The sequence below is a fragment of the Podospora pseudoanserina genome, chromosome 4, assembly GCF_035222485.1.
Source record: "Podospora pseudoanserina strain CBS 124.78 chromosome 4, whole genome shotgun sequence".
In the NCBI taxonomy this organism is placed as follows: domain Eukaryota; kingdom Fungi; phylum Ascomycota; class Sordariomycetes; order Sordariales; family Podosporaceae; genus Podospora; species Podospora pseudoanserina.
This window is the reverse complement of record NC_085923.1, coordinates 201,462-218,312: the sequence shown is the minus strand read 5'-3', so window position 1 is coordinate 218,312 and position 16,851 is coordinate 201,462. Positions and strand designations below refer to the sequence as shown.

The following is a 16,851-nucleotide window of genomic DNA, read 5'->3' as shown; positions in this document are numbered from 1 at the left end:
GATGATGCGAATCTGCCGAGCTTGCTGTCGGCGCCCGTGATGGGGTACGTGGCCGGTAGTGATCCGGTTTATCAGGCTACGAGGAGACGGATCCTCAGCAGGAGAAATCCGTACTATGCTGATGGGGAGGTGGTCAAGGGGGTTGGGTCACCGCACACGGGCCCGGGCAAGGTTTGGCCTATGAGTTTGGTGATGCAGATTATGACGAGCGAGGATGATGAGGAAATTAGGGGCGCGTTGAAACAAATTTTAGGGAGTACGGATGGGTTGGGGCTGATCCATGAAAGCATTGACGGATGGGATAGCACAAAGTGGACGAGGGAGTGGTTCAGCTGGGCCAATGGGTTGTTTGGGGCGATGATCGTGGATTTGGCGAAAAGGAAAGAGGGTTTGTTGAGAGAGAGCTTCCAGTGAGTTGACAGAAGGAATTTGTTTGAAGAGAATAGATATGGCAAGGCATTCAAGCTGATGAAAGTAAAAAACGACGCCTGCAACATGGCCCAGAGAAACTACAGCTACCATCCCATGAGCATGAGGCAGAGCAGGGGATCACATACATAAAGGGCAAAAGCAAGATGAGCAAATAACGTCAGATATATATAATCTATGATCCCAGCCTTCCTGTATTTGTCTACGTCTAGTGTGTTGACTGACTGGCTCGAAAACCCTTCCAGAAATTCCCTGTACAAGTTCCCTGAGTTGTTTCCCCCATGCCAGATCCATGTAATGTGAACCCTCAATGAATGCCAAAGAAAAAGAAGAAGAAAAGAAAAAGACAGAACGTTGCAAAACAACAAAACAGCTTGACAACCGAAAAAGCCAAAATAAAGTATGTCCGTCGAAGAAGAGAAAAAGCCAGAGAATGGATGAACACAAGTGGTATCAAAACGCGTGTTTGCTTTGTTTTCGCCTCCAAAAGTTTCCCGAAAAATGTTTCCCAACTCCCAACACAAAAGCAGAATCCATCTTCAAATCATTGCACCTGCTGCTGCTCAACCGCCTTGGCAAAGGGATCGGCACTCAGCTCAAAATTGGGCGTCCTCCCCTCGCTAATCGCCTTGAGCGCGACATCATCCAAGGGCAGCTTCCTCCCCTTGCCATCCTTCCTCGTCCCCAGCTTGGCCATCTCCCTCCTGATTCCGTGGTTCACCGCGTCCAGCACCGTGTCCACCAGCTTTCTGGGCTTGTGCTTCGGCTCGGTGCCGGCCTGGTACACCCCCGTCTTGACCAAGATGCTGTACCACTCATTCTTGCTCTTCTCGTTCATGGCGTTCGTCCCCTTGATGTCGCTCTCGGGGGTGTCGCCGACAAAGTAGACCGTCTCGGGCGGCTCACTCTCGGCCAGCCCGTGCTGGGTGGCCCTCCACTGCTGGAGCAGCCGGGTCGCAAACTCAAATGTGCTCACCTGCGGCTTGCCGAACGCGTGCGTCTTGAGCTTCCTGCCGCCGGACACGTCCTCAAACACTGTCTCGACAATCTTCCTCAGGGCGCCCATGCCCAGCCGGACGTGCTCGTGCGCCGCCGACCAGAGAACGTCATTATGGCTGAAGTAGATCGGGGGACCCTCGTCAAAGTTCTCGGAGCGGGTTTCCAATCTGCCGCCCTTGGACTGGGCAATGTCGAGCATGATCTGCAGGTCCGAGGCCCAGTCCCGGCTGTCGGCAAAGACAAAGACGGCCTCGACGACGATGTCGCTCATCTTCCCCCCTCTTGCGAGGAGATCACGAGAGTTCTTGATCTCAGACTCGGTCAAGGCGCGGAAGGGGGCAGTGGCGGCGTTGGCCTTGATGATGTCGCCTGGAGTGATGACATCCCGGAAGCCGTAGGACTCGGCAACCTCGCGGCACTTTTCTCCCTCCCCGCCGACGACGAGGACGGTGCCGTACTTGTTGGCAAACTCCCTCATGGGAGTGTGGCCGCAGATGAACTGGCCGGGAGAAACATCAATCTCGAGCTGGCGGGACAGATCCCGGCAGCGCTCGGTCTCGAACTTGCCGCCGCCGTTGGTGAGGAAGATGTAGGGGACCTTGATGCCGAAGGGGTTCTCCCCGTTGAGGACCTTCATCGCTTCGATGGCCTCGGGGATGGGCTTCCCGCCGCGGACAAGAACGCCGTCGATGTCAAAGGCAAAGGCGAAGTTGTCGGCGACATCTGGGTCGAGGCCAGCTGGTGTGACGGGAGCAGTCAGGGGAGAGTGGAGTGGTGAAGCGGCTTCGCTGGTGCTGGAGTCGCTCTCGACTGAGGGAGAGTAAGGAGAGGAGTCGGAGTCATCCTCTTCTCCCGACGAGCTGGAAAAGGGGGAAAGAGTGTTGTCGTCGTCGGTGTCTGGCTCCTCGACTCCGAGCTCGCTGAGCTTGGTGCGGGCCACCTCAAAGGCCGAGGCGAAGCTGCTGCTGGAGAGCTGGCGAGGGCACATGGACGGCCTCTGGGGGACCGGGGTGGTCAGGGTGTTGTTGTTGGTGGTCGACATGGTGGAATAAAGGAATGACTACCAGTCGTGGATTGAGTAGTGGTAGTAAGGATCGAACAGGTGAACTATGAGTACACCTGGTGGTTGAGACATTCAAGCGGCTGGCTGTAAGTGGGAGACTAAAAAGCTAGAGGAAGCAAGAGGGAGCCGGTGTCCATATATATATTCGAGAAGCCATCGATGGGAGGCGGTCTCTGGACAGTCCAAGAAGGCGTGGCTGTCTTTGAGGTGGAACTCAGCCCAGCAATCACAAAGCGTTGGGACGGCGTCAAAACAGGGTCTCAGGGTCCATGTGGGTAACGGTGGATATACAGAGGCGTGGTGTGGGTGTGTGTGGCAGCAACAAAGTTCTCTGGTGTGCCTGGAGAACCAGTTTTTCCACCGGGTCCCCGTTTCGCCTCCTCCATTGGGAGCCTTCAACGTTAGCTTGTCCTACGCAGCAATGCGGTGAGATGCCCATCCCCATGTTTTCTGGTGGCCTCATCCCCGCCGGCCCCTCTCTCCCTCCAACAACCCCTCGCACCAAACAACAACACAGCTTGCAGATGTAAGGGTCCTGAGGGTCCAGCACCCTTGTCAGTCAAGACGCAGGGCTTATCGGATCGGTATCACCAAGTCAGCTTAGATAATGACTCCTGACTTGGCTGTACTCGGTTTGAACCGGTACATAGCACAACTGAGACCAAGAGAAAAACCGGGTCCGACAAAAAGCTTTGATGCCATGGAGGGAAGATCAAGGCTTTGCGGGACAAATCGGGGCTTGGAACGTGGTTGCTACTGTAGGTAAGAATGTGCGGTTGCTCGACGGGAGATGGGGCCCTATGACGGCCACCGGAAGGGGACCTTCCCGGGATTGGGAAGTGGTCGGGCGCCCGCGGCGAGGCCGCTGTGTGTGATACGGAAAGATGGGAGGGCGAGCGGAAGTCGGCAGAGGTCTGACTGCCAAGTCGCCGCCCGGCTGTAGTGCCGATCACCATGACGTCAAGGCGGATCCCCCTGAGAATGCCGGAGTGGACCCCCGGAACTGATAGGGTCCTTCGGCCAGGGCAAAAACGTCCGATAATGAAACAACACGCCGGCCAACAGCACGACAGGAAGCAGGGCAGCCGCGGTGATCCTCCGGCCGTGCTCTGCGTGCCTGCATCTTTTATCACGAGCGAAGCTCCTTGATTGGGTATTCTTCCCAAATCACTGTTGAGCCCGCTGCCGAGCCGGTGAACAACCGTGACAGAGTGACAGTGTGCTGAGCACTGTGAGTTCTTTTGGATGCCGTGGCTGCCCAGCATGTGAAAACATTGGGGAAGAAGCTATCTGTCGATCGATGTAGGCCGGGCTGGATGAGGCGAGATCAGTAGGAAAACTACCTGGAACCGGTGATGAAGGTTGTGTTGAACCAAGGCAACTGCAGTGAAGATAATGCAGTCACGCAGTTTGACCTCAACACCACTCCTTCCGCTCTCATCATCATGAGTTCACTCCGGCAATACGTCTCCCTTCCGCGACTGGTTGCCGCGGCCTCTATCCGAACGGTGGTGTAGTTTTCTAGCCTGTTTCTGAACTTGATCGAGGGATCTTAGCTGCAGATTTGGTCGATTCCAACGCCATGGCACCATGGGTCCTAAGGGAGCCGCGAGTCAACTCAGGCCATATCCGCCGTTGGGCCTCCAGTCCCTCACTTCCCTCTCTCTTGGGTAGGAAGATATGTGACTGGTGGGTCTCTCTGTCGAGAAAGCGGCTCCACCGGCGGGTGTCGTCCAGCTGGTGAGAGCTGATATCAGATGGCCATCACATCGCTCCCTGATGCCAAATTGAACCTGTGAATCCTCCACGTGTTGTAACTTCCACCCTCAGGATTCGCACACCGTAAATTCGATATCGAACGCATAAAGACGCTGTGGACTCCGTGGAACCCCGATCAACCACCGTCCGTCCCCGTACCCGTATTTACGGAGCCTCTCCGCCAAAGGAAAATCCTCCCCGTGGGGAACTCCCAACCCAACCCATCTGCTCAACCGCTTGTTGCCGCTTCTCCCGATCTCTCGATGCCTGTTCCACACTCAACTCCCCAAACCCAGGCACCTCGGCCCTCTCCACCCTGAGCCACCCCCTCCGTCCGGCCGTCACTGCGACTTGGGCGGAGACGGCCTTTGGCAGGCCTCCAACGGGGTTGAAGCCGCCTCCGATGAGCACGGTGCCCCACCACTGCCGTCCCCGGCTCCGGTGGGCTCCGTAGAGCATGTACTCCTCCATGGTGGTGAGACAGGCCGAGACAAATCGAGCAGGTGGCTGTTGTTCCCAGTTTCCCTTCTTCGGCTGCAGGATGTGAATGTGTTCCAAGTCGCTTCTCTCTACCCTCGCCCGCTTTGTCGCTGTTTTTTCGTTGTCTTGCAATGATGATACCGGCCCAGCAAGCGGAGCAGCCAACACCCTCAAGGGATCGAATTTTCCTTCCAAGTCAACCACCACCACCGCCTTGTCCCACGGGCTCGCGATGAGCGTCGCAATCAGCACGTAAACCAGCTCGTAATACCGCCCGGAAACCGCCAGTGGTGCTGACCCAGTCGCTCGAAAGTTGCGTTGCACAAGGTCATTGAGAGCCTCAATCGGAAATGTCTTGGGCCCATATTGTGCATCCTCCTCCTTCTTGACACTCACAGCGTCGTTGTGGCCGATGATGGCGTCGTTGTGGCCGCCGGTGCAGGCAGCGGCTCGAAAGCCCGTGCGAAAAGCGGCGAGAACCTGAAATGAAATCCATCCCATCAATTAGCCTCCACCACCACCACCCCCCATCATCATCACCACCATCCATCAAACACAAAACACAAACCACAAACCAAACTCACCTCATCCAACGCCATCTCCTCAATCTCGCCCAACAACCTCCTCCCCGCCGCCTCAGTCGCATTCATTTTGCTCTTGTTACCCTACTGTCTCCCCAATTTTGCGTGCTCCAAAGGGTCAGGCAGACAAGAGTCCCAAAAGAAAAAAAAAGGAAAAAAATGGCCCCGCACGTCCAAACCTTCCCCTCCTCCCAGCTCCCCTCCCACATCCACCACCTCCCCAACAGCTCCCACCGCGCCCGCAAGACCCCCAGCGGGAAACCGACCGACCTCTCCCGCGACTGCGAACTCTTCTCGTTTGTGCAGTACGACTGCCAGATCGCCCGCCCCAACGAGGCCAACTGCCCCGTCGTGTGCACGCCCGTCCAGCGCTTTTTCAGGGTGTAAGTTTTTCTTTCTTTTCTTTTGAGAATGGAGGGGAGACAGTTGCAGTTTGTAGTTGACTTTTTGCCTTGTCTTGTTGCCCACGTGTGGTGTAGATGCCCGATGAAGAACGGTGGCACTTTTACAGCCGAGACGACAAGTTGGGAGTGTTTGAATGCTCTGAGCAAGGGGGCGGGCGGCGATGCCGCCGCTGGAGGGACGCAATTGGAGGTGGGTGCACAAACAGCAAAGAGATAGCCGAGGTGGTAGAGATTTGATGCAAAAGATCAAGTATGGCTCCTCTACGCAATGGACGTGAATGCCCCACGATCACGCAGCACATGCCGGCAAACATATCACCGCCACATCCCAGCCTGTCACGAACCTGTCCGGCGCTCCTCTCTCATCACCGCGGGGTTGATCCCAGTCCATACACCAAGCTTAGCACCAGGAGCTCTGGAAGCTCCTTCATCGCCAAAGCGACCCAAGTAAGCTCTCGTCTTCCCACCCACTTCGCCCAGCAGCCAAAGCAAAACATAAATTTCCAACCCCATAAAACCGAACTTGTGTCGTCCATTTGATCCCCTGTCTGTCTATAACGGATATGATACACTCGCCCATCCATCTTCGGGTCATGCCCGCCAGCCGCACCATAAGCACAGCACAGCACAGCAGCAATATGGCCCCCATCCCAAACCCGCTCAATTCACCACCATGTAGTCATATCCCTTAGTTGCCCTGTCTAGCAGCGCGAGCCTCCTCCAGCTTGCGGTAGTGCGCATCACGAGCGTTGACCCGAGGCATGTGGTAGCCGTACCTATATTCCAATCCCCAACATTAGCAAGCCCATTCCCAATTCCCCCCTTCAACAGCTCGAGAAAACAAAAACCTACCAAAAGGCATTGCCAAACACAAACCCGAGACCTGTTTTCCCCAAAACCCAGCCCGTCAGCCAAATCCAGGTCAAAAGAGAAAAGGGAGAAAAAAGAGAACATACCAAGCCCAATGCTCAAATCAAGGATCAAACCCCGGCGGAGCATCTGTATCAATTTCCCCCCCCTCCGGTTAGCCTGAATTCCCTTCTCTTCTTCTCCCCTCCCCAGCTTCAGTTTGTGTCCTCCCCGAGACCCCCTCCAAATAAACCCTCAAGAAAAACGCACCCCAGTGATAGGCTTAAAAGCCGGAGCGACAGCAGCAGAGGCCATTGTTATTGTTGTTGTTGTTTTTTCGCCGATCGTTCAGATACGCCGTTTTCGGGTTTGTTTTTCTCTCGCTTGGAGAGTTTGGTTGTGGTTGTGTTGTTGTTGTTGTTGTTGCCCGCAGAGGCAGGTAAGCTTCGTTTCGGTCGGTTTCGGTGGTTGATGATGATTGATGACCTGATTTTCCCGTTTTCCTCCTCTCCTCTGCCCGCCCGAACCCGCTCGCGCTCGGCAAAAACACAAGACTTGGCAGAGGGTTGGACACGTGATCTTGTGAGGAGGGGAAGGGGGGGAAAGGGTTAAGTAAGCGTGTTGTCATTTTTTGGTGGTGGAGCGGGCGGGCAGGTGTGGGGCAAGATAGGTGGTCATAGCTTTGGGAGCTGGGAGCTTGGGGCGGACTGCCCTGGTGGGGGGATGAAGAGGACGTGAGAAAGAGATGGCATGGACTCGTGGATGGATGGATGCTTTTGTTGATGGGGGGAAGTCAAAAGGCATTTTTGGCTCGGTTTTGAGATTGGAGGAGATATACACTAACTAAGTATTCATAATGTATTGTTCTTATAATCCCAGGCCATACCATCACCATCTTGATCAGACACCAGAACTATGATGCCCTTTGCACGACCTAGAGTCTTGCCTTCCAAGTCTGTTCCAGCTTTTAAATACAAAAAAGGTGAAACGGTCTAAAAACAGTCCCTTTCCCCCTTCAATTCCTAGTCCTCTCCATCACCCTTTCCGCACCCAGCCACAACCGCAACCCCATCCCAGGCTCCCCCATCGCCATCAGCCTCCTATACCCCCACTCTCTCCACAACCCTCCCAAGATACCTCACCCCATCCACGTGCCTCTCTTCCCAGTGGTTGTTAGTTGGCGGCTCAGTCGGGGGAGAAAAGAAGAGCTGGCGGATTGTGAGAGGCATTCTGAGTGGGACTTGATTGGTGGGTCGTCTTGAAGTTGAGATGAAGAGAGTTGTGAGACGGTGAATTATGGCGGTTGAATGGCGGGTTCCAATAGGATGGCCGGTTTGTGCGGCCCCGAGGGCATGTTGAAGAGTGTATAAGTGAGGGTTCACCGCTCACTTATACTCTTGGTATGTTGTGTTCAGGTGGCGTCGCAAGGTCGAGGTGAGAAAGCTGCCGACTCCATAATATCGGCAATAGAATTGACAATACCGAAGCACAAGAGTCAGCTCTGATAATGGATGGCTGACCGACCCGGGACATGCCGGGATGTAGTACGGGTCAGCCTGCAAATGTGGACTATACAGATATAGCAACGCACCCACCTCCAAAGACAGAACGACCACAGTGTCTGTCACGTATCCCAGTGTCATAAGTGCTTTGTCCAGGTGGCTTTTGGCGGACTGCCTTGTCATATCAGCGAGGCTGTAACCGCAGCGAAATATCTCCGTGACAACCAGCAACTGCCCGTGAAGACTTTGGGACCCCGATCATTCGGACAATGTTGTGAGATGTACAGGACAGGGCGCTTTGCCAACTAGATAGAGTTGTAGTTGGAAGCTGTCAAATGCTGACCCAGCTTGGATTCAGGCTCGGAAGTGCAACCGGAGTCACACCAAGGCCATGACGATAATACAAGGAGAGAACGACGATCCAGCCTTACTACGTGGCTCGTGGCGCTGGGAGAGATGTCTCACTCCAAAGTAGCACATCTTCAAACTGTCTCGGTTCCTTCAGCTCATTTCCCCTGAAATAGGTAGCCACGCTATGCGTCAAAAAGGGGATGCTACTACACGGACGAGGGCCTTGAAGAATGTTGATAGATCTTTGAAGAAAACACAGAGATAGGCTGAGGAGATGCTCCAAAAAGCTGTTGCCATGTGAAAGAATAATATGCTGCCGTTGGCACCGCCAACTGGCTGGTACCTTAGTCCTTCAGGCATGCATTGCGGAAGCCTGCCAGGATTCACCACAAGTTCTTCTGAAGGATCATCCGGCGATGTGATGACCAACTCTGACCGTCCGTCAGACGGATGAAAGATTATGCTCCCAACAACCAACCCACAAACATCTCCTCGGTTCAACAGCCACTTCCAGCAAAGGTTCCAACCCGAACCTCCCCCTTTCCATCCCACGCCATACATCTTACTGGAGACGTTCATCGGGGAATCTCATCGCAACCGGCTCGTACTCTGCCATTCCGGCAGAGACCAACGATCAGAAGAAGATCTCAGGGGCACAGCCAGCAGCACCAGCACCAGCACCAGCAGCAGCACAAAGAAACAGAAGCGGGGTACAAAGTGTGTTCAGGTCCCTGTACATAGTACAAAGTTTCCCATCTTTGTATCACCCGAACAGACCCAACCACCAGGGCCGGCGCATTGAAGTGCAATTTCCCTCTCTTGTAGCAGCACCGTGGCGCAGGCATGATGAGACCGCGGTAGCGACCCATACATAGATCCATACACCCATGACGACATGCCGCGATTGTGAGGGTTTTTATACGAAGTAAGAAGTGTCCAATTCATATCCGTAAAATCTTGTGAATGCCTTCCCGAGGCGGCGGCTCGTCCAAGACAATCGGCTCTTTTCCAAAACGGCTCATGGTGAAATCACGTTTAAAGTGGCGGGAACGAAGATCGATGGTACTGGCAATCTGATGTTCCTGGTTTTCCATTCTGGAGTCCTCTCGGGACCTGCAGGTTCGGCTAGGGCATGGAAGAGATCGGCATGCCGAGGGACTGGGGTGGCGCATGTAAGAGAGAAGAGAGTTTCTCAGCGCCCAGTGCCATGTCTCTGCTTGTGACGAGGGACCGGAGTTGCTGTTTGGTGGACAAATCAGACGCCGTCGTAGTCTTCCAAGACACCCGGCCGGCAGATAATCCACAGAGTTTCTGAAACAGACGGATGAGCGTTTTTCTGCGGCGCGCATTGCTTGTTTCTCACTGCCCCTCACGGCGTGGTCAGGGGTCACTCCCTACAGCTGGATAATCGACGTTCAAAAGCTGACGAGTATGAGGAAAAAAATCTGGGGGACCGGACAAAATAAAATAAAAAGACGAGAACAGCTCACTCTGTGCTTCAAACAGTGGGGCGCATCATGATTTCTGAGGGAAAAAATGCCCAGGCCGGGTTGTGAGGTTCTGAAACAGCTACTGCGGGACTGGCGATTGTGGTTATTTAGCGCTGGCCGAACCGAGCAGGTGTGCTTGGGGCTGCCATGGCACCAACGTCAACTGCCAACTGTTATGCCAGTGATGGTGGAAGTGTAGAGATCCAGACAATACCTATCTGTATCTGTAAAAAATTGAATTAAATTAAATAAAAATTAAAACTTAAATTTCTTTTAATTTTCCTTTTTTTTTTATAAAAAAAAAAAAAAAAAGGAAAGGCGACCTGTGGAAATATAGTGTAGGGTATTTTTGGTGGGCGGCTGTCAACTGGGCCAACAAACGGGCGTGAGGTGACAGAATTTCTGGAACTCGATTAAGGTAGCTGATCCTTGTTCAAGCGTCAAATTAAGACATGGTCTTGATTCGTCGAACCAAGCTCCAGCGGTGGCTGGTGAGGGAAGGCAGGCCAACCCTTGTGAGGATCACAGCACCTGCACCAGAAACTTGGGAATTGATTTGATGAGATGGCATCTGCGAATACTGGTGACCCCCTCTGTTTGGCATTGACGGACACCCAACTTCAGATGACCTCACCTTTCAGCATGAGAACACTTGGTTTGCAAATGTGGCTGTCATGCCGAGCTTGATCAAGAACTAACGGATCTTTCAGCGGCGGGATCAGCCGTCATGCCGACAGGACTGTCAGCAATGTTGCTGTTGTTCCGCAGGCTGCATCGCTATATCGGGACCGATACGCGTGCAGCCGGCAGTCAAGATCGGGGCGCAGGTTCTACGTCGGGCGGGTGTTGATGCAGGGGAACTGTGTGCGCCTCAAACAGCAACAAGAAAGCGATATTTGGATATTTTATTATCTTTGGCTAGCTGTGGAAGAGAAAAGCGCAAGAAGTTGATGATGGCTGCCTTCCGGCTGTGGCTGATGCTTGGCAGGGGTTGCGGCGCTCTTGAGCAGGGATCCCAGACACACGGCCGTCTTCTTGACCCCAGATCCCGGGGCGCAACCGGGGGTACGTACCGCCGAACAGGAAAGGTCCCAAAACCACCCAATCAGTCTGGGGATGGAACAATTCCAGTGATTCCTTCCTGCAGGGGGGGGAGAACTTAACTCGCAAAGGTCCCTCGGAGCCCACACCAGCTGACCTCCGCCCTTCTCTCCTTCCGCATCTCCTCACGGAGTCGACTGATCTTCACCTTCACCTACACTCATTGATATACCAGACACACCCAATTCGATTCTCACTCGGCCCGGCGATCACTCCTTCAGCGCTGGTTTTTTCTTTTTTTTTTCTTCGTTTCCGCTTCCTTGCTCACCTCACTCGACACCACATCAAATCGGGAAGGGAAGGAATCAGCCTCACACTTCTGGACTTTAGCAGGCTCACCCAGACCGAGACGCACAGCTCTGCATTCCTCGGACACCCCCGATAGCTCATGATTGAGGCGCCACCTCCTCATCTGCCACTTCTCGACGACACCATCGACCTCTCCCATCCAGTTCCTCATCACGGACACAGCAACATCCCACCACCATGTTGACCCTCCGGTCTTTGGCCCTGCTCTCGGCAGCCAGCGGCCTCGCCCTCGCTCTGGACATTGGCAGCCTGGACCCTTGTGCTGTAAGTCGACAACAGGCAGTATGAGAGGGCCATGACTGACAGTATGATAGCACAACTGTCTCTTGACAGCCCCAACTTATGACTGCCCAGCATCCCAATATGCCTGCTTATGCCCCAAGGTTGACTGGGGAATTGCTATCAAAAACTGCGTGCGGGATTCAGGAGCATGCGCTGCCGACTATGAACCCGCGCTTATGGCAGCGCTCAGTGCCGGCTGCTCAGCTGTCGGTGCGCCTTTCCCTGCCGGAGACATTCCTGCCGACCCTCCTGCCGAGACTCCAGCTCCCGAGCCCACGCCAGCCGAGCCAACGACCGATGTGACTGCTGCTGCCGAGCCCACCTCCACAGAAACCCCTACAGAAAATCCGGATGGAGAGGCGACATCGACTGCCGTAGGTTCGTTGACTTCCGAGATTAGAATTCTGTACTGACAATGCCACCCAGGTTGAATCCAGCCCAACCGCCGAATCCACAGCCGAGGTCACCAGCACTCCTACCGAAGCCCCCAGCAAGTCGTCTTCTGCAGACGAAGCGGAAGAGACTAGCGAAGCCCCCGAGGACGAAGGTGCGCCTGCCGGTCTCCCCGAAGCCGCCAAGATTGGCATTGGTGTCGGTGTCGGCGCCGCTGTTCTCGCCCTCATCGGAGTGGGAGTTTGCATCTTCCTCCGCAACCGCCACGTTGACAAGAAGTCAAACGACTCCGCCGGAGCTGACCGATACAAGATTTCGCCTCCGATGCCGAGCCGGGAGCAGAACCCTTACAACCACGGCAACAACAGCTCCGACTACGACATTGGCGCCAACGAGCTGGAGATTAAGAGCTATCGGTATGATGACATGACGGAGGGGAAGCAGCCCAAGCCAATGGAACCAAGACAAATGGTGTAAATATTGTCCAAAAAATTGGTTCGGCTGGGTTGATTCCTGCGTGGGTTTTTTTATAAGAAAAAAAAGCGGGAGCGTGGGAACAAGAAAATATGTCATCGATATCGTCAGCCGGACTGCACAGAACATACAATTGACATGGAACGGGATCTTTTTTTTTTGGTCAGGAGGCCTTACCTGACTGAGCAAACCAATGAAAGGGGGGAGAGGAAAAATCAAGGTTTTTATGGGAGGGCGAAAGATTTATCGTCAGCGCAGCGCTCACAGTGAAAAAAGAGAAAATTACATCAAAAAAGTACCTTGGGCTTGCGTTGTTCCGGCTGATGGACGTTGGTGTAACTGATGTGGATGAAACTCCCAAAGGAGAGCATTGTTTAAAGGGGTGGAAGTCCTGAGTCAGGGGAACAATGCACAGAGAAGACCGGGTGGTGGTTGGTTTGGTCTCAAGGCTGTCTTTTGACTCCCTTTTTTGTTCTTGTTATTTATTTTATGATTACCACGGCCGGGCTTTTCTTTCCCTTTGCTGCTTTGTACATAGTTACCAGAGATTTTTGAAGTGAAATAAACCTGTTATTTTTGAGGTCAGCCACGAGTGTCTTTCGCAAACTTCTGTAGCTGCTTTGATGAAAGATTACATCCATAGCTGACATACACCGAATTGCCTGACCCATGCCGAGAGATGGTCTCTCATGAGAAGTTTGGCTTTGACGGACTGAAAAAAAAAATACACGTTTGGTTTCATATTGTACATGTTACATAGCTACTCCTCCTCTCCCTCTCTCTCTCTCTCTCCCTCTCTCTCTCTCCCTCTCTCTCTCTCCCCTTCTCCTTCTCCTTGGCATTTACCAAGAGTAATGCGCCCTCTGGGCGGTAATCGGCCTGTCAGGCAGGTGAACCCAAGGCCCTTGCTTTTTCCTCCTGTGCTCCCTTTCCTGGTGCTCCCGCACGAGCGTCTTGTGTTCCTTGAGAACGACACTGAGACCTATTTCCATGTTAGAACCATCCATTCGCAGCACCAACAAGGCAGGGCAAACTCACTGGTAGAAGGCGACTCCTTCAAAAACATCCTCCCCCTGGCCCGATAATCCGGGTTCTTGGCCCTCACGGGGCCCTTGTTGACCCACGCCTCGGCAACATACATCTTTGACCGATCCCCCACCGTCATCCACTTGCCGTCCTTTCTCTGAATCTCCATCTTGCCCTCCTGTCCCTGTCCCAGACCCATCCCCCTCTCGGCAATGGCCAAATCGCGCGCCATCTTGAGCTGGGTGGTCACCTCGGCAGCCATCTTCTTCTTGGAAAACTTCATCTGCACCAGCGCATCCTCCACGTTCTTCCCCTGGATCTGCCTGGCCAGGTGGACAAGCTTCTTGACAGAGGTGGGCAGCCAGGGGGACTTGGAATGGAGGCTGCGCTCCGTCCTCGCGATGCGGGCGAGCCGCGGCTCGAGGCTGTAGGCGTCGGTGCCGTTTTTCACCTGGCGGATGGCGATCTTGCGTTCCCAGCGGACGCGGGCTTGCGGGTCCGGATCGACGCTGCGGGCGAGGGCTTCTTTTACCAGGGAGCCGCCTAGGCGGGTGAAGGTCTTTGGCTGGGCGGCTTTTTGGCTGGCGGTGAGGGGCCCGCTGGTGGCGGAGGATTTCTGGTCGCCTGAGAGGACGGCGGCTTCCTTTTCGGTGACGGCTTGCTGTTGGGGGGCGACTTCGTCTTCGAAGATGGCGGGGGCTTCGGAGCGGGATTGGAGTTTGGAGATGAGGGACTTGCGGGCTTCGGCGGTGCCGGTGGTGATGGCATCTTTGAGGTTGGTGGGGGAAGAGGGTTCCTTTTTGGACCAAAACCAGGGGCGGGAGGGGGATGTTGAGAGGGAGCGGGAGGGCTGTTGGAGGGCGAGGGTGGTGGTCGTGGGGGAGGTGGCTGTTGGTTTGTTAGTCAACCAGAGGAGGAACGGGACGGGGGAAGGGAGGACAGACCTCCCCGGACGAGCCGCCGCGTTGGCATGCTGAGGCTCATGGCGGCGATGGGGTGGGCATGGACTGGCGGCCGTCGTCGTCGTCGTCGCTGCAAGGTGGGACGTTGAATTGGAGGTTCAAAAAATCTCGGTCGGCAAATTCCGGGGGAGGTGGGGCTGGTCCTAATTGGCTCACACCATCAACAACTTCCCCCAACTTTGGTCCGATTTTCCTTCCATGTCTTCTGCAAGGAACCACAATTATTTGCTCCAACTTCTCATCCCAGCTTTGATTGGTGCTTTTCTTGATGGTGATGTTATTGCTGTTGTGTCTGGTTTTGAGGCTTCAAGTGAGCCGGGCTGCCACAGGCTGCATAGTCGCTCAACAGGAGACGTGAAGTTCTCACACCAACACCAAGGAAATTGTTTGGTGGAACAGCTAGGTAAAGAGGGAGTTGGCAAGTGCAGTCCCCCAGGGCGGGCTCAAAGTGAGGGATATCTCTCTTCTGAAGCCCACAAATATGGCTTCCATCTGATCCTTTAGCTCACCGGACAATAACGAGGAGCTGAGGTTGATCGGTCCATAAGTCATCTGCCAGGCTGACCAGCAACACCGAGAACACACGACGGGTCATAAGTGATACAGGTCAGACCAGACCTCATGAAAGTGCATGAGGGCATGAACGGCGGAATTTCTGTGCTCTCCTGTGTATTGCGAGCATGGGCAACCACTGGGTTTCTTCCTCTGCTGTCCTCGGCCTGCTCCAGCGAGTCTGGTGGGCACTCTGCCCGCAACCTCTGCGCAGTGGTTGTCAAAGCAAGTCTGTGTTGAAGGCGAGAGCCTCGTCGTCCTGTTTTTAATCCGCAACTAGGGTACCAATTTTGGCACCACAGTTTCCATCGAACAGTATCGACCACACTATCGACTGGCCATTAGTTGATGGCATACCCTCCTCTCCCCTAGCCATACCAACTCGACGACCCAATACGATCACCATGATTATGGCCACGCTGCCCCGGCAGCTTCTCTTCCTGCTTCTTCTCGTCACCTCGGTCAAAATTTCAATCTCGGCGGACTGCTACTACATGAACCGGGAGAAAACGACTGAACTTACGCGATGCAGCAACGATGCAAATCCCAAAATCGAGAGCACCCTGTGCTGTATGCCAGGGGATAGCTGCATGGTCAACTCGCTCTGCCTACGTGAGAAAAAGGACGGGGTTAAGCACTACTACCGCGGCGGCTGCACCATCAAAGACTGGAAGGGAAAGAGTCTCTATGACTGCCCACCCATACTTTGCAAACCCGCTAGGTTAGCTGGAATGTACCCCTGCAATACTTCGAATCCGGACACAGGCTTTGTCTGTCAAGAAGCTTTTCCCGACGGTCCTCCTGACCATTGCGACAGCTCCGTAACCTTTGATGGTGAGTTGTCGAGCCCGAGTATCATGTCCTGCTGTGCTAACCCTGACATTTGTAGGTGGCTTAGAGAACTTCCTTGGCACCGCCAGCCCACTGCCATCCCTGAGCACGTCAGTCAAAGATTCGACGTCCGCTTCCAAGCCCTCTGAGACTGAAGGCAAAGGTGATCCGGTAAAGACATCCCAGGACACAGCCGACATGTCCCTGGCTCATACAGCTACCCGACCGGCGCCGGGCACCTCTGATGTCCCTGTCACCACAACCGTAACTGAGCCGACCAGAACGTCTAATATCTCGGTTTCGACAGCTTCAGGAGAGTCGACGGCTTCAGTAGAGTCAACTGCTGCACCACCCCCACCCTCATCGGAAGAGCCCCAGCAGGACAACAGCGCCGTACCCGTCGGCGTTGGCATAGGAGTCGGTCTCACAGTTACCATCGCGGGAGGATTTCTCGTCTTCTTTTACATCCGCAAGCGACAACGGGAAGCGCCCATCCGGGCCGAAACCCCTCCTCCGCTGGACCCCAGCATCCAAAAGCCAGACAACAACTACTACCCGTTTGCTCCTTACCCTTCAGCAACTCAGCAGGGTTCCCTGTCAAGCCGAAATGGCGACTACTTCCGCCAGCCAAAAATACCAAATGTGATGGAAACTGCGGCTGCCCCTCAGCAGGACAATGTATACCCGGGTCAGCCTCGATACCAGCCACCCAAACGGACGTTCAGCCACGAGCTGCCGTGACGCGGCGGAAGAGCGGTGGGATTTTCATGCGGTATGACATGACGGGGGTCTTTGTGGTTTCATCAGGATTGTTTGGTGTAACAGGAACACGGCGTTCTGGACTTTTCTCTGATGATGGCTCGCGGTTATGCCGGAGTTAATCACATCCCAAGTAAAACATATTGTGTGTTGCTTAACCCGAAGAAAGAAACACCGGGTTTGTGGCTTCTTGTGATGACCAATATCCCACATGCATCTTATGGGCGAAGCGTAATATATGGCTTGTTGGTTGGCT

At 54.3% G+C, this 16,851-nt stretch overlaps 9 protein-coding genes across 9 annotated transcripts; 4 read left to right on the top strand and 5 right to left on the bottom strand.

Annotated features, from left to right (window-relative positions):
- Positions 1 to 39: 39 nt before the first annotated feature.
- Positions 40 to 414, top strand: QC764_0060540 (uncharacterized protein; the record flags this gene model as incomplete). The annotated part of the gene is made up of 1 exon (XM_062940502.1): positions 40 to 414. The coding sequence occupies one exon, from the start codon at positions 40 to 42 to the stop codon at positions 412 to 414; it is 375 nt and encodes a 124-aa protein (XP_062799925.1).
- Positions 415 to 973: 559 nt separating this feature from the next.
- On the bottom strand, positions 974 to 2,470 carry QC764_0060530 (uncharacterized protein; the record flags this gene model as incomplete). Its single annotated transcript, XM_062940501.1, has 1 exon — positions 974 to 2,470. The coding sequence occupies one exon, from the start codon at positions 2,468 to 2,470 to the stop codon at positions 974 to 976; it is 1,497 nt and encodes a 498-aa protein (XP_062799924.1).
- A 1,944-nt stretch (positions 2,471 to 4,414) lies between these two features.
- Positions 4,415 to 5,379, bottom strand: QC764_400760 (uncharacterized protein; the record flags this gene model as incomplete). Its single annotated transcript, XM_062946344.1, has 2 exons — positions 4,415 to 5,209; positions 5,314 to 5,379. 2 exons carry the CDS (start codon positions 5,377 to 5,379, stop codon positions 4,415 to 4,417), a joined length of 861 nt encoding a protein of 286 aa, XP_062799923.1.
- Positions 5,380 to 5,469: 90 nt separating this feature from the next.
- On the top strand, positions 5,470 to 5,749 carry QC764_400758 (uncharacterized protein; the record flags this gene model as incomplete). Its single annotated transcript, XM_062946343.1, has 2 exons — positions 5,470 to 5,693; positions 5,743 to 5,749. 2 exons carry the CDS (start codon positions 5,470 to 5,472, stop codon positions 5,747 to 5,749), a joined length of 231 nt encoding a protein of 76 aa, XP_062799922.1.
- Positions 5,750 to 6,402: 653 nt separating this feature from the next.
- Positions 6,403 to 7,289, bottom strand: COX9 (Cytochrome c oxidase subunit 7A; the record flags this gene model as incomplete). The annotated part of the gene is made up of 4 exons (XM_062946342.1): positions 6,834 to 7,289; positions 6,671 to 6,713; positions 6,567 to 6,597; positions 6,403 to 6,490 (listed from the first exon to the last, which is right to left on the bottom strand). Exons 1-4 carry the CDS (start codon positions 6,876 to 6,878, stop codon positions 6,403 to 6,405), a joined length of 207 nt encoding a protein of 68 aa, XP_062799921.1. The 5' UTR covers positions 6,879 to 7,289.
- Positions 7,290 to 7,952: 663 nt separating this feature from the next.
- QC764_400753 (uncharacterized protein) lies at positions 7,953 to 8,248 on the bottom strand (the record flags this gene model as incomplete). Its single annotated transcript, XM_062946341.1, has 2 exons — positions 7,953 to 8,087; positions 8,159 to 8,248. 2 exons carry the CDS (start codon positions 8,246 to 8,248, stop codon positions 7,953 to 7,955), a joined length of 225 nt encoding a protein of 74 aa, XP_062799920.1.
- A 2,231-nt stretch (positions 8,249 to 10,479) lies between these two features.
- Positions 10,480 to 13,056, top strand: QC764_400750 (uncharacterized protein). The gene is made up of 3 exons (XM_062946340.1): positions 10,480 to 11,580; positions 11,631 to 11,972; positions 12,025 to 13,056. The coding sequence occupies exons 1-3, from the start codon at positions 11,494 to 11,496 to the stop codon at positions 12,466 to 12,468; spliced, it is 873 nt and encodes a 290-aa protein (XP_062799919.1). The 5' UTR covers positions 10,480 to 11,493; the 3' UTR covers positions 12,469 to 13,056.
- A 220-nt stretch (positions 13,057 to 13,276) lies between these two features.
- On the bottom strand, positions 13,277 to 14,807 carry mrpl22 (39S ribosomal protein L22, mitochondrial). The gene is made up of 3 exons (XM_062946339.1): positions 14,436 to 14,807; positions 13,504 to 14,379; positions 13,277 to 13,447 (listed from the first exon to the last, which is right to left on the bottom strand). The coding sequence occupies exons 1-3, from the start codon at positions 14,473 to 14,475 to the stop codon at positions 13,308 to 13,310; spliced, it is 1,056 nt and encodes a 351-aa protein (XP_062799918.1). The 5' UTR covers positions 14,476 to 14,807; the 3' UTR covers positions 13,277 to 13,307.
- On the top strand, positions 13,297 to 16,577 carry QC764_400730 (uncharacterized protein; the record flags this gene model as incomplete). The annotated part of the gene is made up of 2 exons (XM_062946338.1): positions 13,297 to 15,839; positions 15,895 to 16,577. The coding sequence occupies exons 1-2, from the start codon at positions 15,410 to 15,412 to the stop codon at positions 16,575 to 16,577; spliced, it is 1,113 nt and encodes a 370-aa protein (XP_062799917.1). The 5' UTR covers positions 13,297 to 15,409.
- Between the last annotated feature and the right edge of the window lie 274 nt (positions 16,578 to 16,851).

Excerpts from the sequence above, each read along its gene's own strand:
- QC764_400750 (XM_062946340.1), top strand. The coding sequence starts at position 11,494 with ATGTTGACCCTCCGGTCTTTGGCCCTGCTCTCGGCAGCCAGCGGCCTC. Across the intron at positions 11,581-11,630 it reads GCAGCCTGGACCCTTGTGCT|CACAACTGTCTCTTGACAGC; the intron begins GTAAGTCGACAA and ends ACAGTATGATAG. Across the intron at positions 11,973-12,024 it reads GAGAGGCGACATCGACTGCC|GTTGAATCCAGCCCAACCGC; the intron begins GTAGGTTCGTTG and ends AATGCCACCCAG.
- mrpl22 (XM_062946339.1), bottom strand. The coding sequence starts at position 14,475 with ATGAGCCTCAGCATGCCAACGCGGCGGCTCGTCCGGGGAG. Across the intron at positions 14,380-14,435 it reads GCGGCGGCTCGTCCGGGGAG|CCACCTCCCCCACGACCACC; the intron begins GTCTGTCCTCCC and ends ACAAACCAACAG. Across the intron at positions 13,448-13,503 it reads GAAGGAGTCGCCTTCTACCA|GTCTCAGTGTCGTTCTCAAG; the intron begins GTGAGTTTGCCC and ends ACATGGAAATAG.